The sequence below is a fragment of the Rousettus aegyptiacus genome, unplaced genomic scaffold (genome assembly GCF_014176215.1).
Source record: "Rousettus aegyptiacus isolate mRouAeg1 unplaced genomic scaffold, mRouAeg1.p scaffold_m13_p_2, whole genome shotgun sequence".
NCBI lineage: Eukaryota > Metazoa > Chordata > Mammalia > Chiroptera > Pteropodidae > Rousettus > Rousettus aegyptiacus.
This window is the reverse complement of record NW_023416295.1, coordinates 117073193-117095807: the sequence shown is the minus strand read 5'-3', so window position 1 is coordinate 117095807 and position 22615 is coordinate 117073193. Positions and strand designations below refer to the sequence as shown.

The window sequence follows — 22615 nt, the reverse complement described above, 5'->3', positions numbered from 1 at the left end:
TTTGCATTGTTCATTACTACATACTACAGTGACCACTACATAGTAGTTGCATTAAAAATATTTGTTAAATAGTGGAATGAATAAATTCTGTCATTATTTATACATTTATTTAGTTGTGTAAGTTACAGAAAAACATAAACAGTATGATTACTAATTTTGAGTCCCATTAGCTCCACAAAAAGTAATTTTTTATACTGGAAAATACTTCCATTCATATTAATGTTATTGTATTTTGCTAAAGTCCAGCTCTTCACATGGGCTTTATATTTCCATTTCACCTTCAATATTTTCCAGACACAAATCATTAAAAAACGAAGACAAATACGTTTTTACAAAGCACGAAATAAGATGACTTTTAACAAACTATACACTTTAAAATCATGGTGAGAACTATTTATTTTTTAAATACATTTTCTCACTGTGTGGAAAAACAGTTTATGGCAAACTATAGTATAGTCTTTAGATGTTTTTATTCTTTAATCTGGTGCGTGACTCCTTATGATTACAGTTTACTAAATGCTAAGCTCCATCTTAAGTCCAAATGATGGCTATACTGCATAATAAATCTTAATTCTATGTTTTTTTATTTTTAAAGATGAAGTTTAAATTTTCTCTTGATTATAAAGTTAATAAACATATTATTAATAAAGTTAAACATAGCAACAGCGAAAACATAGAAATGCATAATACGAAATTAAAAATACTCATAATTCCACTGCCCCAAAATGATATTTACATTTGGACATGTTTCTATCCAGTATTTTGTCTATACATACTTGAGATTAACTTTTTTTGGCCAGTACCTGATCACCTTGTTGGTGCACACATGAGCATGTGCTATATGGGTTTACTGTTCCAGCCCCAAACTGAATCTTGAGGGAACGTACAGAAGAACAACACTTAGAGTTGGTATGAAGTGGCTGCAGCTGAGTCAAAAGTGTGGTAGTCTAGCAATGAGCAACCATTAATGGTAGAGACCAGTCGAGTGACAGCAATTGTCTAGTGGTAACAATGCTAGTTTCAGCTTCCTAAGCAGTTTATCTCTGCAGCACAATCCTGACACTATTTTGCCTCCTTTGGTTTCTGCCTTTTTTCCAAACTTGGTTCTTGAGCCTGTTAGTCAATTTTTTGAGTTCACTCACCATATGTTTCTTTATTGTTTATGTCAATTAGAGTCTTATTTTTTTTTTACTTGTGGCTGAACGCATCCTAAATGTAGGGTATACCTATAAATTTGCCAATGTTAGACCATTACGATTTCATATGGTTCAGTCTAACAATTTGGCAACAGGAACTACAGTGCTTTAAATGTGGGACTGATTCAAGCAGGGGCAGTAGAGGGTGTGATACACCACTTTTCTGAGCTTGCAAAAATTCTCTCTTATTTAGCCATAGCAAAATAGTTGTTTTAACCAATTGTCTCTAAAATGGAGTATACAAATCTATTCATTGGGATATGGAAAGATATAAAATCATGTGCTTTTATATTTTTTATTTAAAATATTGAAAATTAAACTTAACTAATACTTAATATATAAATTGACACTAGTGTCATCACTCAATTTATTTATATATCGAATGGTTTTATGTCACTAAGGTATGTGGCAGGCATGAATTTAGGTTTTCTGGGATCTGATACATCTATATTTTGGGAGCTTAAGGAAAAAGAACAAAAATTTATGAATATAAAATAAGGTATGAAAGTAAATTTTTATTTAGAAGAAGAAAATAAAGATGAATTTCAATCTCCTGTGATTTTCTCATAAAGAGGAAAATAATGTACGGTGAGTTGATAATTTTATATGTCTCATTATTTAATGTATTCCAGCCAGTAGAGACTTCCATTTTGACTAGGCAGTAATGAAAACCAAATCTTCCAGTTATAATTTTGCCTCTTTAGACTAATTTTCTAAAGAATAGTATCTGATTTCATAGGTTTCATAGGTTCCCCCACTACCCACATAATTCTAGTGCCTAACATGGTCGGACTCTCTCAGATCATGATATGGCCTCTGGCCTTGCATCTCTGTATCATAGCAGCGAGATGAGTCAGTCACTACAGTGGCAGTAAAAATATTCTTGGAAAGCATTCCTATGTCAGGATGGCTAACAATAACTTACACCAGAGTATTTTCCATTTAACTCAAACTAAATGTACCTTTCATTCAACTTATATCCAAAAAGTTGCCTGATGCACCCCAACCTCCATCCAATATGAGGCAGGGGTATAGGACAGAGAGAAAAGTGGAGTGGAAATGAATACAGGTCTCAGACAAATTGTACTTCTTCCACTTTACACATAATCCATCCTGTTGGGGCAATCCTAAGGACAGGGGGATTCCTTCCCCAATGCAGCAGGTTCTAAAGAGAGTCCTTCACACACACACTTAACATACTTCACTTTCATAAACATGGAAGTTTATGAGAACCCAGTTACATAGGCTTACAGATTATATCTCCTAACTTTAACTAAGCTAACCATCATAAAATGCCAAAGAATCCTAAGAAATCATGGTTCATAGCTAATAGTAATGATGTAAGTACAAATGAAAGACAAGAAAATGGCAGAGCCAGCATATATCTACTTCTAGTCTTGTAAGCCATATAATGAGATGAAAACAATGATGATGTAATCAGATCCGACAAGAGTTTGCCTCAAAATTTCAAAAGCATTATTTGAAATATGGATTTATATCCACTAATAATGATAGGAGGTTATAATTAGCAAGACACTTAAAAATCTTATTTATTTTACAGTCTAAAATTTATATTTGTATGTGTGTTTATGGTATAAATACGTTAATATAAAATACTAAATTAATAAATTTACATTATATATGACTGCATATTTATAAATATTATACTAATAAAGGTGAGTATTTTTAAAAGTCTGGGACCACAGGGCTAATCTATGTTAGAACCAAAATCATATTCCTACAGATATTATGGCATTGATTTATTTGGAGTACATCAGAATAATAAATAGCATGTGTTGAATAATTATGGATTGTGGATTTTTTCCCAACTATCAGGCCTTTGTCTTTATGTTGTCATCCAGTAGGTGAAATATGTTAGACAATTTTTAAGATGTCTTCTTAGCTCAAAGCAACCATCTTTCACTGACAATTCTCCATTTTTTCCCAATTTACAGAGTAGAATTCATAAGCCATGTTTTTACTCTGTGACCCCAGCCCCTTAAGACAAACTTGATTGGGCTAGGTATAAACTCCTATAGAAATTAATCAGTTGCTGTCTCCTTAGATTTTGTAATTAAAAATTTTCTTGAATGGTGGCAATTTGAACTCTGGAGCTGATGTTGCCATTGTTGCAGAGCCATGTTCATGGAAAGGAGAGTTTTTTCCATACAGAGAAACAGAACCACAAAGAACCCTAGAATGCTACATGCAGATGTACAGAAAAGCTTAGGACATTATTTACCTCCTATTTACTACTTGTCTTAAATGTTTTAATTTTATATTGTTTATACTATTGCAGTGATGCAATCATGGGAGGGTGACCACAGCCAAAGAATGTGACAGCCTCTAGAAGATGGAAAAAGCAAGAAAATCGGTTCTCCTTTAGAGCCTTCAGAAGTAATGCAGCCCTGCTAACATATTGATTTTAGCTCACTGAGGTCCCTTTTGGACATCTGATCTCCAGAACTCTAATAAATTTATGTTGTTTCAAGGCAGTAAATTCGTGGTCATTTATTACAACAGCAATAGGAAACTAATATAGGTGCCTAGAAGGAAATTTTGCTGCAACGGTTAACATATCATTGCTGAATTTCTCCCAAGGCACCTTGGACTTTCAATTCTACATAGATTTGAATAATAAAATTTCAGAACAGAGAGAGACCTTCATGGAGGACTTGAGATAAAGGACTTTTTAAAGGTTACTTGGCTAGTCAGCAGTAAAGCCAGGACAAAAACCCAAGTCTTCCTAGAAACGTACTTTAATAAATCTTACTTTTTCTAAATCTCACCGATCTATAATTCTTTACTACATCGGCGAAAATAACCGAGGGCCCCTCAGTGCTACTGGGGCGACGACAGATATTAGATCGCCCCAACAGTAACATTCAGTCTTGGTGGGGCTTTCTATAAGTGACTCCAATTGGGATCTGTCGTTTCTTTTTAATACCTGAAACAGCATTTTTAAATGATCAAAAAGCTAACCAGGGAGTGAGTGAGGAATTACCTAGCCAAGAAGCAGAAGAAAATAGGGACTATGCATTCGGAGTGCTTTTGCCCTGGGGGCCATTTGCAGATTCCAATGAGATGATTGAGAGGTTAAGCTGCACTTTTGACATCTAGGGGCACAAAATATGATGTCTAGGACCTGTCAAGCATAGTAACTTTGGCAAACCATGTTTTAGGCTGGTCCTCAGAATAACAGCTCCTTGAGGGGTAAGGGTAAACCAAACTAAATCAGTTCTCCCAAGGTTCCCCATCGTCTGGATTAGAGTGATCCTGTTTGTTGGTGCCCCAAGGTACCTCCCAGAATAAAAATCCTTTATAAAAAAATCATCACATCTCACATTATTTCTTCAAGTGTTTCAGTGATAATGTCGAGCACACAAAGGTGGGTAACAGGACATTAGTGAGAACCAGCATAAATAACACACAACAAATACCTAAAACTAGAACCAATAACAGACTCAATGGGACTCCAGATTGTAGACCAATGATGCCTACTGTATTTGAAGAGATAAAAGTCATGATTGACATTTTTGGTAAAGAATAAGATGCTAACACTATAAGAGAAAGAATTAGTAACGTAAAAAATAACCAGAAAAAAAAAAAAGCCATTCAAACTGAATCATGAAATGAAAGAATGAGAAATAAAAGAGAGAAAAGAGAAACAGCAGATAGAAAATATCTAACATGCACTTAATGGAGGTATAGAAGGTGAGAAGAAAACATGGGGCAGAAGCAACATTTGAAGAAGTAATGGCTGAGAATTTTTCAGAACTCATGAATCGCATCAATCAATGTATTTAAGAGGCTCAGTGAATCCCAAGCATTATAAATAAAAAGAAATACATTTCCAAACATACACAGTGAAAGAGCAGAAAACCAAAGCCTAAGAGAAATAAGTCTCAAAAGCAGCCAGAGGAAAAAAACCCGATGACTCAAAGAAACCACCACGCTGACTGCCAACTTTTTACAGACAACAGGAATCAGAATCTTGAAACTAGTTTTAAGTGTACTGAAAGCACATAAACTACTTCTCTTGTCACATCTCCTTTTCTGACTCACTTGTCTTCTTTCACTTATAACAACACTTGCAATTACTTCGGGTCCACCAAGAAATCAAGGATAATCTACTTATCTTAAGACCCTCTTTTGAAATGTAAGGTAACATACTCAAAGGTTCTGGAAATTGGGATGTAGCCATCTATGATGGGCCATTATTGTACCTACCACTTTACCGATATAAAAACTGTCCCTGTCCTTTATCATGAGTGGTTCTTCTACAAAATCCCATGGAAAAAAGGAAATCAGTACAGTATTTCCAATATGCATTAAAAGATAGAGCATTTTGCATGCCATCTTCTTTAAAACTAACATCAACCTTCAACCTTGGTGAGGTAAATATTACCCCAATTTTAAGGATTTTGAAGTTGAACATGAGAGAAATTAGGTATTTTTTTTAACTTCTCTGATTTAGAATAATCTTTTTTTTTTGTAAGTTTATTGGGGTAACATTGGTTAATACAATTATATAATTTTCAGGTGTACATTGTAGTTTGACATCTATATATTCTATTGTGTGATTACCACCCAATTCCAGTTTCCTTCATCTATCATATATTTGATCCCCTTTACCTAGTTCACTCTACCCCTACCTCTCTATATTTGGCCCCCTTTACCCCATGTACCTCTCCCCTCCTCCCCCCCCACGCTCTACCTTCTAGTTACCACTAGTCCACTGTCCATGTCCCTAGGTCTCTGTTTGTCCTGTTCATTTGTTGCTTTTAGGTTTATATCCTACATATAAGTGAGATGATCATGTGATTTTCAACTTTTTCAGTTTGGTTTGTTTTGGTTATCTCGAGGTCCATCCATGCTGTTGCAAATGGCGGTATTTCATCTTTTCTTATGGCTGAGTAATATTCCATTGTATATATGTGCCACAGGTTCTTTAGCCAAGCATTTATGATAGGACACTTTGGTTGCTTCCATGTCTACTGTGAATAATACTGCTATGAACATTGGTGTGCAAATATCTTTTCGGATATGGGTTTTCAAGTCTTTGGGGTAAATACCCAGCAGTGGGATTGCTGGATCCTATGGTAGATCAATTCTTAGCTTTTTGAGGAACCTCCATACTGTTTTCCATAGTGGCTGTACCAATTTGCAGTCCCACCAGCAGTATATGAGGGTTCCTATTTCTCTGCATCCTCTCCAACATTTGTTATTACTTGTCCTGTTGATTATAGCTATTCTGACAGGTGTGAGATTGTATCTCATTGTGGTTTTGATTTGCATTTCCATAATAGCTAGCGATGTTGAGCATCTTTTCATATATTTGTTGGCCATTTGTATGTCCTCTAGGGAGAAGTGTCTGTTCAGGTCCTCTGCCCATTTTTTGATTGGATCATTTGTTTTTTGGTTATTCTTGAGTTGTATGAGTTCTTTGTATATTTTAGATATTAGGCCCTTATCAGAAGTGTTGCTTGCAATTATATTTTCCCATTGAGATGGTTGTCTCTTTACCTTGTTGACAATTTCTTATGCTAAGCAGAAGCTTTTTAGTTTGATGTAGTCTCATTCATTTATTTTTGCTCTTACTCCCTTGCTTTTGAGGTCAAATTCATAAGCTCCTCTTTACTCCCAAGGTCTTGAGTTTAGTTCCTGTTTTCTTTTATGCATTTATTGTTTCAGGTCTTATATTCAGGTCCTTAATTCATTTTGAGTTAATTTTGGTGTGCGGTGATAGACAACAGTCTAATTTCATTCTTTTGCAGGTGGCCTTTCAATTTTCCCAGCACCATTTATTGAAGAGGCTTTCCTTTTTCCACTGTATGTTTTTAGCTTTATTGTCAAAAATTAGTTGCCCATATAAATATGGGTTTACCTGTGGACTGGGCTCTCGATTCTGTTCTACTGGTTCATGTGTATGTTTTGTTGCTAATACCATGCCGTTTTAATTACTGCCACTTTATAGTATAATTTGAAGTCAGGCAGAGTGATATCTCCTGCTTCATTCTTTTTTCTCAGGATGGCTTTGACAATTCAGGATCTTTTGTGCGTCCATACAAATCTGATGATTTTTTTGTTCTAGAGAAATCAGATAATTTGACTGAGATCATCTAGCCGGTAAAGTGTCTGACTAGAAATTTGTATCTAGGTCATCAGATTGATTGGTCTTTATGCTTCTGACCAAGCTTTTTCCATCATACTGAGTACAGATACTGCTTGGCTTATCATTGTATGATTTCTGGCCCGTCCGTATCTTAGGAAACACACTCTAATATAGTGGGGTTTTTAATGGGTGAAAAAAATTTTTAACAGGGTGGTGGTAGTTCCAAACTAGAAATACATCTTCGAATAAAGTTTATTGGTGTCAAAAGCTTCCTTTATTGACACATGACCTCGGTTAAATCACTTCGAGTCTATTAGGCTTCAGTTCCTTCATCTGTAGATTAAAATGTTTGGACCTAATAAGACCTCTTCCAGTTCCCTTCCCGCTGCAAAGTTCTGTCACTCTGAGAGAGGCCTTTGCCTCAAGATGCCTCCACCTTGTAAGGTGGGCTCTAGGATGACAGTATTTAAGTTAGAGGCACTTGAGCTAGTCCAAAGAAAACCAATCACATGCCTAAAGAGGAAAAAATGAAAAGCAATTAAATGGGGGAAGAGTTGAAAGACAGGAGATAGAACTGGAAATAGAAGTAGCATGCAAGTAACATAAGTGGCCTGAAAATAGCTCAAGATAATCATCAACGGGTATCTAGCATTTACAAGGCAAATGAAACTGCGGGTCTCCGAGTGAGGTTGCGGGCATTAAGATGTTGTTCTCGTTCTCAGGGGGCTCACAGAAAGCTGGGTTACACTTCGTATTTAATCACGGACATATTAACTCCCACCTTTCTAGAAACCCTGGCAGTGAGAAATGTAAGAAAAACTGGGAAATAACACTACTACACAACATTTGAGGGTGTCCGGAACAACGTGGAAACACAGTCCCTGGAAACAACTGGGACGCTCCCCTCTCATCCCCCAAGGCCTAACCCAGGCACACAAAAGAAAGTGCCTTTGCCCTTAGCTTTTTTCTCAGCCCGCCAAGCAACGGGGCTGCGAAAGCGACCGCCGCCCGCGGCTACCCCTGGCCGCCCCCGCCTCATCCCCCGGGCCTCGGAAGTGACGCAGCGCGCCCCGCCCCCGCCGCTAGATCCGCTGCTGCTGCTGCCGCGGCGGGCGGATCTGCAGGAGGCGGCGGCGGCCGAGGCCGAGGCCGAGCGAAGATGGCGGACGGTGTGGACCACATAGACATTTACGCGGATGTGGGGGAAGAGTTCAACCAGGTATGTGAGGGCCCGGGCCCACGCCGCCGAAGCGGGCGGCGCTGCGGCCCGGACGCTGACCGGGGCCCGCCGCGGGGTGCGAGCCGGCGCGGCTGCAGACCGTGCGCCCTTGCCGCCCGTGGGCCGTGCCGCCCGACCCCGGCGCGGTGCCCCCCTCGCCCCTCGTTCTACCGCATCGTTTCGCGGGTCGCAGGCGGTGCGGCCCGCCGCGGGGCCCAGAGCGCGGACGCGGGCCGCCGTGCAGCCGCGGCCGGCCCCTCCCTCGCTGCCGCCTCACTCCCCATTGTTGGCGGCGGCCGGCGGGCGCTTCCCGCCGCGCTAGGCCCCGGGCGGCGGGGCCGCGTGTGTGCGGCGGGGAGAACGGGTCGCCGCCGCGCTCCCTCCCCCGCTGCCGGGTCAAGGAGGAAGCCCGGCCGGCGCGCGCCGGCCGGCGCCTCGTCCTCGGCCCCGCTGCTCGGGCTCCGATTCCTCCCGTCGCTCCATTTTGTTTCCCTGTCCGCGCACGGTCGCCTCATGGAAGGCCGCATTCACCGCCCTTTGTATCCCGCGCGCCCGGTTTCCTGGGCTCTCCTGCTCGTGTTTGCGACAGGTTTCGGTGTGGTGCCTTTCTCCTCTTCCCCTCACGCTTTCTGACGGTGGCTTCGGTGTGGGCGCGTTTGCAACAAGTCCTTTGAGTTTTGGACCCACGTAGATCGTGTTTAAAAGTCGATGGCGCTAGCCCTGCCTCGGTGGTCGAGGGCCCGCATTGCCTTTGAGGCCCCGTTGTTCTTGGCCTTTTCGATGAAAATAACCTGTGAAGATATATGGTCTGGGCCAAAAGGAATACGTGGAAGCGCGGTGGTTGGATGAAACAAAAGATGGTAGGTAGCTCTTCGAGAGATCAGAGGAGTGACTGAAGAACGTTCACCCAAAATTCTTTTGCTGCAGTTTAAAAATAAGGGGTTGTAGATAATGACCCGATTTGCAAAAGCAAAATGTTAAATGTCTTTCGAGGGATCTGCTTTACGTTTTGAAAGGTTGGAGAAAGTGAGAATGCAAGGTTTTTCCGGTATTTCACAGGCCACAGTTGGCCTAGAACTAGCCGCGGAGCGGTGATGTCTGATGTTGGGCATCCTTGCAAAAGATCTTGTTACTAGAGCAGTGACGTTTACGCTCTAAGCCTGCTGTTCACGTCTTTACTGCGTTTTATGTAGTAACACGTTTAAAAAATAGATCAAACTGTCCCTGACTGCAGTGCACCTGGAAGCTTTATTTTGTTTATTTTTTATATTTTCCGGGTCTGGATGAGAAACATGATAAAATTCTGCTAATTAATGTGTTTTTTCCCCCTCCATTAAGGATCTTATTTGTGACTAGGAGGTTCAAGATTTTTTTTTTTTAATTGAGACTTGCTAGAAATCCTTACCTTTTTTTTTTTTTTAGGAATGACATTGTACACCTGGTTTAAATATTAGAAAAACATTTCAGTTTTAAATGTTTTCTACTCTATTAGAGATTGAATGTTTAGGTGTAACCTATTGTAATCAAACGTTAAGTTTAAAATTTTTTGTTTTTATGCTTGTATTTTGAATATATGATGCCTTTTCTGTGTCAGTGACAAATTAGAAAATTATTTTGAGTGTTATAGTCAGAATAATGTTTTTAAGGTCAGTAGACAAAGATCTCTAGGAATTTTTTTCCCTTTTACTTATCAAATGATTATAGCATTTCATACCTGCAAGAGAGCCATACCTGCAAGTAAAGGAACAATTAAATATTCAGATTGTTTTCATTAGCATTTGCTTTGCCTTTCCACTCACAATAAAGGAAGAATTGGGGTGCAGGTTTAATAGTTGGCTTTCTTCAGGACCTATTCATGAAATACAGTATGGGCTTTTGCAAACTTAATTTGGGATCTGCATTTCTCTAATCCATATGGCTGGATAGAGTGATACTTCCTTATCTCTGTGCTGTAACTAGTGGTGACTGAGCAGGAGGTAAGAAGAGATTACAATTTTGTGGCCTTGGTGAGGAACTACTTTGTAGGGTTCTTTGTAAAATGTAACTTTTTGTTGACTTATACCAACAGCATTATCTCATACATAGTTGTGTGATTTTACCAGTAAAGTATTTATACTTTTGGATAGATTAATGGGATTAAATAGAGGCTTTGTTATTATTTTACGTATCTTGGCCTTTGTAATCTGCTTGCTGTGATAATTCCTGTACAAATATGGCCACGAAAGAATAGTTGGTTGTTTTCAAGGTTTCATTCTCTTTTTTAAAATGTTACTATTATTGAAATATTCTAAGATTTTATCACATTTAGGAACAACTACAAAATTATCACTAACTTATTTTGCACTTTATTAGCTGGTGACTTTATTTCTGCTGGCTGCTGTATAGTAAACTATGACTAATTTTACTGTAGTTGAGTAAAATGTTTTACTTAAGTATAACCAGCCCTGACTTACTTTAGCTTCTATACTGCTCTAAACATTTAAACAACAATCTGTTCTTTAGTGTGAACTGCAGTTTTTATTGAATTTGTATACTTCGAAATTCTCTTATAGTCTGTATTTTCTATTCTATTTTAAATGGTCATACTTTTATAAAGCTTTTTTTTTTTTTTTTTTTGCCCATGTATTTTGGAAAAGCACACTGTTAAACCTATTCCAAAATGTGTGAGACATTCAACTACCTTAGAAGAAACTTTAATTTGGGGATGAGATGAGATTAAGTTAATGAAGCTATAGTGGAGCTTTCTTCACCAGAATTTTAAAATGGAGAATAAAGTTGAAGGGGAGAATGCACAAGAGACTGGGTGGGCTATCCTTTATGGGTGCTCTTTAGTTCTTAATTTGAAGGTCTTTGGATGTAACCAAATCGAGAACAGTTATTCAAGTGGAAGAATTTGAACTACTTCCAAACCTCTGGAATTGAGAAGACAGCGGTTCTGTTTTAGCCTTTAGTATGTATCAGTTCAGTTTGAACTGGGATTTTTACTCTAGTATTAATAGTCTGATATTTAATATAGATTTTTATTTTGACCAAAACTAAATAAAAAAATTGAAACTCACTCAGTTGTTCCAAAAAAGTTTGAGTATGTTATATGCCAACTAGGAGGGATACAAAGTTTAGATAGTCTCTACTTTTAGAGTGCACTGTCTTGAGGGTGAGAGACACACACATAATTATAACACTAACAGGCTGTTTTTTGTAGAACCCACTCCTTTATGTGTAGATCTGTAAAATTTTATGGCAGGGAAGAAGAAATCAAAAATTCTATGAACTTCAGAAAAGCTTATACTGTTATGTGTTGAAGTAGTATGTTTTTTGCTTGTTTGGGCATCAGAAACTCTTAATGTAGAATTTAGTTAATGATCCATCTAGCAGTAGGCCACTGATAATGGTGCTGCTTTAGTAATCTCACCATTTAAAATGAAAATGTACGTAGTGACTGAGAAAATAAATATTCATAGAGAAGTTATGGACCTAGACATCCTCATAAGTCAGCTTGCCTTTATTTCATAAGTTATTTTACTTTGTATTTAGTCATTATATCTGCTCTTGTCAGTTGTCTAGCCAAATTTGGGAAAAGTTTATTGGACAAATATCAATGTGACCTTATTTCTGATAAATTTATTTTTAATAGAAAACCAAGACATTGCTATAAAGTCAAGAATGAAGTAGGTAGATATCGATTCAGAAACTTAGGTAGAAATGCTTAGAGGAGCTGGAACCCTTCTCAATTTTATTATTGTGAGGGGTAGTCCATTCAGCTGCCTATGAATTGTCCACTTTGTGGTTTATATGGCATGTTTTTAGTACTAAACTGGCTTATTATTAGTTGAGCTTCTCTCAGGGATTACAAACGTAATTTTAATATCTGCTCAGAGCATAATTAGACAAAATCAGAAAGTGATGTATTTTCTAAAAAGATAACTATGTATTAAATTATCTGATATTGGATTTTGCATGCTAGTATTTTTCTTGGTATAGAATACATTTTGTAAATATAAAATGTAACTTTTCTTCTGCTTATACTTCTCTAAATGGAAATGACTATTAAATTGCCTTTTTTTTTTTTTTTTTTTTTAAATAGAGAAGCTCTGAAACAAGTAGCCTTTGCTGTGCCATACTGTAGTGCCATAATGCAGGAATGGTATTACTACAATTTTAGGATGGAAAACAAGTGTTGAGCCTGTCATGAAGAATGAAGAATATACTACAGCTATACCATGGTCATCCCAGTAGTGATATTCAGTATATACACTATATCAGTGCTATTAAAATTTTATGGGAGGTGATTGGGAAAATATGTCTAAAAATAACTCCTTGGAAGGAAGGGAACAGTGATAACGGTTAGGAAACAATTGCGATAAAAAGGAACTGGTAGAATTTTGGTTACTTTACTATATATTACTTTTAAGTTTTTTCTCTGACTTGGCAGTAGCTATTTGTATATCATGTAGAACATGTCTTGAAGTGTAAAATCTTGAGAAGATACTTTGACTTTAAATGATTGTAGTTATTTCGAATGTAGGTAATGAAAAAAATTTAGTGGATTTTTAAACAAACTTTAAGAGCTGTTTATTATTGGAAGTTACATATAATGTGCAGCCCTATGGGCAGTTAGCTACTATGAAAGGTAGATATATTGGGCAGCATTTGGTATCTAAAATAATTAGAAGGGTAATGTTAATATTTTCTTGTTTTCAAATGCCATTAAAATTTCCTAAAGATAGTTATTGCAAAGACTTTACATAGTAGAACCTGACATTGCTGACCATTTCTCTTTGGCAAAATAGCATTTTTTGTTTGTTTGTTTAGAAGACTTTCAGAGCTCCCTTTCTTTATAACCTGTGATATACATTTTGCATAATTTCAGAATTTGCATGTTTTCCCCCTTTTTAAAGGGGAACAAAAAACAGGATGTGTTTTGTGTGTTTGTTTTTAATGTGGAGGATAGGTGTGATATGCTGAAGCTGAAAAGGAGGATTACTCATACTACAAAAGAGTGTCTCCTTTGAGTTGCATTTTTAGTAATGGTGGCAGATGAATTTAGGTTCATTAATGTTTTTTCACTACGTTCAAATGCATACCTTTGGGGCTAGAAATACAGGCTGTGGTCTTGGAACAAAGTGAAGCTAACTAGCCCACATGGAGATCAAACCCCAGGACCATGGTCTCAATTAGCAGCATCATACTTCAACCAATTGGAAGCAGTCCAACTATCAGACAAACTGGCTGATCGTAAATATTGGTAGAATCTTATCAATATGGAAAAATTGTTTGATGTCAACATAGGAATTCATGGACGGACAAAAATAGTAAGTGATTGTGATTCACCAGGTTAGTGTAGATGCAGTTATGCTTGTAAATTATTGTCTACTTATGTAAACATTTTCCTAGATTCAAAACCAATGAAAAGTCAAATTATGTGTTAATCTGGTGAAAGTATAACTTTAAATACTTTATTTTAGTCCTGCTATTAATAACCCTTGCCTTCTTTTTTCCTCTCCTTCAGACCATGTATTATGATTATAGTCTCTGCTGAGTAGGCTGGAAACACAACTCCCTTTGAATAATAATAATTTTTATTGTTATTATTATAATTCTATTTGATGTTCAGAACTGGATTGCAGGAGAGTTTAAAGTGCCCACTACCCCTTGTAAGAAGCTTTTTAATATATAAAGTGTATGGAACCACTGCTGAACCACGTTACCTGAAGCTTCATAACAAAACTCACCCTCCTTTTTTCTAATTTTTTGCTATCACTGCAATTTAATGTTACTTTTTTTTTTTCTAAACTCAGTTCTGAAAGATTATTTTGGTATTCCTGTGTTAACAAAATAAAATTGTGATATTCGGTGATGTGTTGCTTGCCCATTGCTAAAGATGGGGTTTGTTTTCTGACTTAGATATTTTGGGTTTCACATTAAATAAGTCTTACATTCTACCTCATAACAAAATTGTTATGTAAAGATTCCATTTATAATTAGTAAATTGGTTAACTCTGCTATAGAGAAGATTACCTGAAGAGGACTTTATAGATTTCAGGTTCCTTTCGCTGTGTATAAATGGTATTTCCTCTTCTAGGTTCTTTTTTTTTTTTTTTTTTTTTTTAAAGAAGAAAATTCTTATTCTGACTCCCTTCTGAATAACAAGAGCCATGTTCCTTTGGGGACTATAATTTGGTGATCTGTTTACAAGTCATATTATGAATGCTTTCTCTATCCATGTAATAGTTAATTTCTAAAACTGTTAGCTCTTTATGTGCCATTTGTATAACAGTTCTTTCTTAATAAATTGTCTTAATGGGAGAAGATATGAGTTCTGTCTAAATTCTTTAAGTTTGTTGTTTTGTAAGTATAATTGTCTCTGTTATCTCAATGTTCTATATCATAAGAATAAAATAATTCACAATTGATTTAGGTACTTAGTAGTGGAAAGGGAAGAAGATGAAAATAGTTTTTCTTCTGATACAGGCTAATCAAGCCTGTGGCCCAGTAATGGTTACCAAAGGTAATTTAAATGTTGAGTGTTCTGTCAGTGCCAGCATTTCATTTTTCTTGGGCTTATTTACAAACGTAACCCTCTTTTTTTTCGTTTTTTTCCTCTTTATATATTTGCTTCTTTTTAGTTTTCCTCTTCCTTCCTTGCTTATTTACATTTATATTGTCATTTACTAGCATTGCTTTAATTCTGGTGGCGACACTCAGTGGCAAAACTTTACTAAATCCTTGTTATCCTTTTTCTCTTGCAAATTGACTAGATTCTCTTGCTGATTGACTAGATGTATAAGAAGTCTCATAAGCATTAACTTTGTGTTGACTAAGAATAATAAACTATCACTAGGTACTAACTTGTATAGCTTTAACTATATTTTATTTATTGTTTCTCTTTCCTTTGTACATTTGTTATGACATTCGGGATTATTTACATACCCACATTTTCTTATTCCTTCCCTATGGCTTAGCTCACTGTGCTTTTTTTTCTAAAACTAATAGGTTTTACAGGGTTGGGAAACAAAAACCTGATACATCATAGAAAATAATAGTTGTCTTTTTCTGCAGTTAAATATTAAAGATTTGAAATGGCTTTGATTTTTCTTTGTGATATTTTTGTATCAATTTTTTAAAAGCTTACCTATTTTTATTCATGTATTATTATTTTACTTTAAGAGTGTTTTACTTCCAAGGAAAGTTTATTTCCATGTCATTCTTTTCCTAAAGGAACATTATTTTCTATATTATAATAAATAGTGGGAAAATTGTGTTCATTGTATAGAAATTCACTTTAGGCACTGTTCAAAGATATATATATGGCATAAAAGTAGGATGATTTATACCAAGATCTTTAGGCCTTTGTCTATCTTTTATAAGATTTTTAAAACAAAGTAGTTGAATGAATTTGTGTTCAAATCTATTTAGTAGTATATAGAATAACCTAGATCATTATTTCTGTGTCTCAGGAAGCTGAATATGGTGGGCATGATCAGATAGATTTGTATGATGATGTCATCTCTCCGTCTGCAAATAATGGAGATGCCCCAGAAGACCGGGATTACATGGATACTCTCCCACCAACTGTTGGTGATGATGTGGGAAAAGGAGCAGCACCAAATGTCGTCTATACATATACTGGAAAGAGAATTGCATTATATATTGGAAATCTAACATGGGTAAGTAAATTTAACATGAATTACATTATTGGCAATTGATTTTGAACGGTTCCAGTTAATGTTTTTCTCCAGTTTTATAAAATAAGAATTTAAAGTGACTGGATTGGTTGTTCTATACGCTTGATTGTGCAGTGAGGAGGGTAATAAAAGTATCTTTTATTTTACTTTCAAATCAATTATTCTTTTTACCTTATTATTCCTATATTTTAGCTATCCCAATTTTACAACCAAAAAATGCTTACATAAGGCCTCAAACCAGAATTCAAAACTATAGAAGAGAAAGACAGTTATGACCCCTGGTTTTAAAAAGTTTTCATTATCTAATTCCTATTACGGGCTTGAGTTTAATTTCTGCTCTTCGAAATCGATTTATGAAAATGTTGCTATATACATTGTATTTTAATTTGAGTTTATGAGTTGTAAGATTGGTGGTTGGGATATTCATTAGCTGGATGGTCAATGTATATAATTTTATTAGCATTAAATCGTAAATATTCACTAAAGCAGTTCTATAGAATGTTTTATCTCTAAGAAACATATATTACATATTCTGGAAAGTTTAAAAATTGTCTAGCAATCAAAACTTGTCACTCTTTCATATCCTTAGTAGCATTTTATTTTAAAATGTTGACATTTTTAGAAAACTAATTAACTAATCTCCTATCACCCAGTCTGAGTAATTTTATAGTATTAGAGGCAGTAGCAGTATAGTTAAGGAGAGTGGTTGTTAAGTAAGACTTTTAATTTTAGCTGCTCTGTCTATTAGTTTGTAACTTTGGACAAGCTTCTTAATTTTTCCTATTGTATATAAAATGGAAATAATAATAGGACTCATAATATTATAAGAGTTAAGTAAAAGTACATGGCAGGGATTCAATACATGTTAGTTTTTTTTCTTTTTCTCTTATATGCAAACAAGATGGAATTTATTTCCCCAAATAATTTTCTTTAAGGAGAAGAAGTGAAAAGTGAGATGAGTTTTATTGAAAATTTAAAATCATAGCAGTTTAAAGTTGGAAGAGGCCAGAAACTTTTTAAGAGTTAAAAAAATAAAAATCTCCTTCAGGATTTGTACATTCTAATTTCTGAAACTTATCAAGGGATAAAGTTATGTCAAGTGCTTTTGTGCTATTTAAAGATTGAAGACTGACTTGTAGTAACTGCATATAGATTTTCATTAAGCATAAATTTTCTCTTGTTTATCCTGAGTTTAATCCTTAAAAGTTAAATTTAAACAATAAAAATCTTGGATATATTTTGTTGGTTAATTGGGGAAAATGTCTTGCAGTGGACAACAGATGAAGACTTAACCGAAGCAGTTCATTCTCTGGGAGTAAATGATATTTTGGAAATAAAATTTTTTGAAAATCGGGCAAATGGCCAGTCAAAGGGGTAAGAATTTTGTTTTAATTCTCTTTCTTAATATAAGTTAGTAGCTAGTGATTACCATTTTGGGAGTACATTTCCTTAAAGTTAATGCTAACTATCCACATGTGTTGGATGCAGTTATTATCCACATGGGTAGGAGGTTCCTGGGCAAAGATTCATTTCACTTGCCCTATGATCTCATACTAAAACCAGCGAAGCTGGAAATGTGGACAGGTTAGGTTTATTATTATAATTTTCCTGAGTTTTCTCCATATACATGGTTAAAGTCGTTACTGAAATGTTGTTCCTGAAACACAACACTGCTTAGGACCTTTACACTGTTTCCTGTTGGTTTACTTTTCCCCCAGATATCTACATGGATCTCATTTCATTCAGGACCTCTGTTTAAGAATTCCCTCCCTGACCATCCTGTGCAAAATAGCACCTTCTGCTCCCATCGCTGTTTTCTTTTTTATTTTTTTCTTTGATAGTGTATTTTGTTCATTGCCTTGTCTCCCACTAAATTGTAAGCTCCATGAGAGCAGAGATTTTGTTTTGTTTACTCTTGTACCCCATTCCTAGAATGTTGCCTGGCATGTAGGAGATAGAGCCCAATAAATATTTGTTAAGTAGTAAATTCATTAAATTGTTTCTAAATGTTGTGACCCTAGATAATTTGAATCAAACAGTAGAATTTGTTTATTAGAATAAGTGACCTAGTTAACAGACCATTTTGAACATTAGGAAGGAAAGGATGTAAACTCCTAAGAGCCTTTCTGATAATATAGAATATCCTGTAACTGTGCAAAATTGGTGGTGATTCATTTTTTTGTTTTAAATGTATTTTTTTAATTGCAGTGTCGTTCACATGCCATAAAATTCACCCTTTTAAAGTGTTCAGTTCGTTGGTTTTTAAATATATTTGAAAGATTGTGCAACCATTACCACTGTTTCATTCCAGAACATTTCATCATCCCAAAAAGAAATCTCATACTCATTAGCAGTCTGTCTATATGGATTTGCCTATTCTGAACATTTCATATAAATGAAATCATACAAGATATGGTCCGTGACTGACTTCTTTCACTTAGCTTGTTTTCACAGTTCATCCATGTTGTAGCATATATCACTACTTAATTTTTTATGACCAAATAATATTGTTATAATTTTCATCCATTATTTGATCAACATTGGTGGTGTTTTCACTTTTTCTATTATAAATAAAACCCCTAAGGATATTTATGTACCAGTTTTGTATGAACATGTATTTTTAATTCTGTCAGGTGTATGTGTGGAATAATTCCAGGAGTGGAATTATTGATTAAATGTTAACTCTATTTTTAACTTTTTGAAGAACTACCAGTTTGTCAAAGTGACTATGCCATATTACATTCCCATCAGCAGTGTATGAGGGTTCCAGTTTCTCCATATCCTCACTAACACTTGTGATTAAAGCTATCCTAGTAGGTATGAAATGGTCTCTCATTGTGGTTTCAATTTGTGATTTTCCTGATGATTAATGATTTTGCATCTTTTCATGGTGACATTATTTATAATAACCAAAAAGTGAAAACAACCCAATGTCTGTCAGCTGATGGATTTTTAAAATGTGGTGTATCCATATAATAGGATATTATTCAGCCATAAAAAGAAATTTAGTAGAGCTACATGCTACAGCATGCATAAACCTTGAAAACCTGCTAAGTGAAAAAGCCAATCACAAAGGACCATATATTGTATAATTCTATTTATATGAAATGTCCAGAATAGGCAAATTCATAGAAACAAAGTGTATTGCTGGTTGCTTAGGATGGAGGTGGGAGGAAATAGAATAACAGCTAGTGAATATGGGTTTTGTTTTGTAGTGATGAAAATGTTCTATAATTGATCGTGAGGATTGTGAAACTACTAAACACTAAATTATACACTCTAAATGAGTGAATTATATGAATGTTATTTGAAAAGTTAACAATGAAAGTGAACTTGTATAGTTTTAAGAAATGTTTTTTCTTAGAAAAAATAAATTCAGGCCATTTTTTTTTTTTTTATAATAACAGTAACCTCACCTCACTTTCTACCCTCACACCTTTAAACATCTTTTAGATTCGCCCTTGTTGGTGTTGGATCTGAAGCATCCTCAAAAAAGTTAATGGATCTGTTGCCTAAAAGAGAACTTCATGGTCAGAATCCTGTTGTAACTCCATGCAATAAACAGTTCCTGAGTCAATTTGAAATGCAGTCCAGGAAAAGTAAGCAATCCCTCTCAGGCTTTTATTAAAAGATATATATTTTAAACAGTGTTTCTAGCATTTGTCAGATATTATCCTAGAGAAGTCATCTTAATATTTATTTTGTTGGAGAATCCATTTTAGAAAATCCATGGTTTAAATTTGACTGAATTACTGGTTATGGCGAGTCCTGTGTACTGGAAACCTATTACCATTTTTCTCTAGGTATCACAAACCCAATACTATTCAACAGTGTGCAAGTTCTATAGCCCTGCCATTCTTGTCCTGTCATTCCCATCCTAGAGAAAGGAAGAAACTACATTCTAATCCTTAGATTGAAGGAAACTTATGTGGATGTGTATAATGGTGGGGGAGAAACCACTGATAACCAGAAAATATTCGTTGATTTCTGCTTGGCACCAAGACCTTTCACCACTTGGTAAAGTGAATATAGAAAAGATTTGCCATTACACACTTACGAATGTTAACACTTAAAGAGATAAGATGGATGATCATGTAATTAACAGAAATTCAAGTGGTTGTTTTTCTTTTAATGTTTTAGAACTAGAGATTTAACTGAAGAATATGTTAAAAAATTTAAGTGATCTATGCTTACCGAAATTCAGATTTCTGTTGGAGAATTTTGGTCTTGGCTGCTGCAGAGTACTGGTTTTTTTGAAAGTAAACTATACTCCTTGGAAATACATTGATGTTTGGATATTTTGAGACTTCAAAAGAACTTAAATAGATGTGAATGTTTTCCTAATCAGTACTTCTCATGTAGTTTGGACAGGCCTAAGGCATCTGCAAGTGTGTATAGTATACATGAAATTTGAAATACAGTTGTTTCTAATAACAGTGGTTACATTTCAGATAACTATTTTAATAAATGCTATTTATGAGTATTTGGATATTTGCAGCTACACAATCAGGACAAATGTCTGGGGAAGGTAAAGCTGGTCCTCCAGGAGGCAGTTCACGTGCAGCATTTCCACAAAGTGGTAGAGGACGGGGCCGTTTTCCAGGGGCTGTTCCCGGTGGGGACAGATTTCCTGGGCCAGCAGGACCAGGAGGGCCACCCCCACCTTTTCCAGGTAAAATTTTTCTTAAATTACCATGGATAAAATGTGTCTACCTAATACCTCTTTTCCTTTTCTCTCTTTTCAAGTAATGCATTATTAATGTGACTTACTCTCCTTGTTATGCTATTTTTGGAATCCAGGAAATTTGATCAAGCATCTTGTTAAAGGAACTCGGCCTTTGTTCCTGGAAACTAGGATTCCATGGCATATGGGGCACAGCATAGAGGAAATACCCATTTTTGGCCTAAAAGGTCTTTATTTTTCTCCAAACTTGCTTGACTTATATATAGAATATTTACATCCGTCTTATTTTCTTACCTCTTAAAAAATCCTTTCAAGACCATTTTTCCTTGTTTCACTTTCTAGCTTGGCATCAGAGTAGAATATAAGGTGGGTGATTTCACTGTAAGAAATATGTGTATGCTGAAAGATGGAAACTGTCTTTAAGCATTATAATCTTTATTAAAGTTTTTGTTTCAGTAATTTTTCTTAAGCATAAATTGAGATAGTTAAATTTATAAGGATATACTTCACCTTTTTAGTTGTTAGTGTAGCATTTACCATATGGGTTTTATTTAAAGAGAAAGAATCTTGGTCTATGAGTTTTGCTTTAAAAGTATAATCTGGCATAAAGGTTAAAATACCTTATTGAAGTGTTTTTTCTCTCTCTCTTTCCTCTTTATTCTGTAGCTGGACAGACTCCACCACGTCCACCCTTAGGCCCTCCAGGCCCACCTGGTCCACCAGGACCTCCACCTCCTGGTCAGGTTCTGCCTCCTCCTTTAGCTGGGCCTCCTAATCGAGGAGATCGCCCTCCACCGCCAGTTCTTTTTCCTGGACAACCTTTTGGGCAGCCTCCATTGGGTCCGCTTCCTCCTGGTCCTCCACCTCCAGTACCAGGCTACGGCCCCCCTCCTGGCCCACCACCTCCACAACAGGGACCACCTCCACCTCCAGGCCCCTTTCCACCTCGCCCACCTGGCCCTCTTGGGCCACCCCTTACACTTGCTCCTCCTCCGCATCTTCCTGGACCACCTCCAGGTGCCCCACCGCCAGCTCCACATGTGAACCCGGCTTTCTTTCCTCCACCAACTAACAGCGGCATGCCTACATCAGATAGCCGGGGTCCACCACCAACAGATCCATATGGCCGACCTCCGCCATATGATAGGGGTGACTATGGGCCTCCTGGAAGGTAAGTTAGTATCTATCTTTGAAAGATTTGGTGTATTTGATTGGTAAAAAGTATTCTGTGCTCCATCACTGAGGTGTTTTTTTTTTTGTTTTGTTTTGTTTTTGTTTTTTTAAATTATCGCCTTTTCTTCAGATATCTAACTTTCTGTATTATTTTCTCTTGTTAGAAGAGGCAGTGTGATATGGTGGAACACATAAATAGAACAAGGATGGGAGTAATCCAGGCCTGCCACTTACATAGTCATGTGATTTAGGGCAAGTCACGAAATCCTGGGGATTCATTTCCATCATTTTTTAAGTTAAAAGATGTTAATAAAGATAATTTGTTATCTTAAAAAATATTATGTAAAAAAGTTAAGGGGATAAAGGGTCATGTCTGCAAAAAACAAAAAATAAAATTTGAATCTCATCTACTAATTGATGACACTGTACAGAACACTAAAGTTTCTTCAGTGTTTAGAGATTAGATCATATCGTTTGATAAGTACTGTAGATTATCTCATGCTGATTAGGAGTCTTAGGTAGCGAATTACTAACTTAATTAAA

At 36.1% G+C, this 22615-nt stretch overlaps 1 protein-coding gene across 5 annotated transcripts in view; it reads left to right on the top strand.

Annotated features, from left to right (window-relative positions):
- Window positions 1-8398: 8398 nt before the first annotated feature.
- The window catches only part of CPSF6 (cleavage and polyadenylation specific factor 6), a 30450-nt gene continuing 16233 nt past the window's right edge, over window positions 8399-22615 (top strand). For 3 of the 5 annotated variants that reach the window (XM_016133565.2, XM_016133562.2, XM_016133563.2), the window contains exons 1-7: window positions 8399-8530; window positions 15988-16197; window positions 17486-17589; window positions 19669-19814; window positions 20714-20887; window positions 21016-21126; window positions 21566-22070. In XM_016133565.2, coding sequence (XP_015989051.1) covers window positions 8471-8530; window positions 15988-16197; window positions 17486-17589; window positions 19669-19814; window positions 20714-20887; window positions 21016-21126; window positions 21566-22070 — 1310 coding nt within the window. In that variant the 5' untranslated portion in view covers window positions 8399-8470. The remainder of the gene's footprint in view (window positions 8531-15987; window positions 16198-17485; window positions 17590-19668; window positions 19815-20713; window positions 20888-21015; window positions 21127-21565; window positions 22071-22615) is intronic. The other 2 variants (XM_016133567.2, XM_016133566.2) reach the window with 1 other exon arrangement.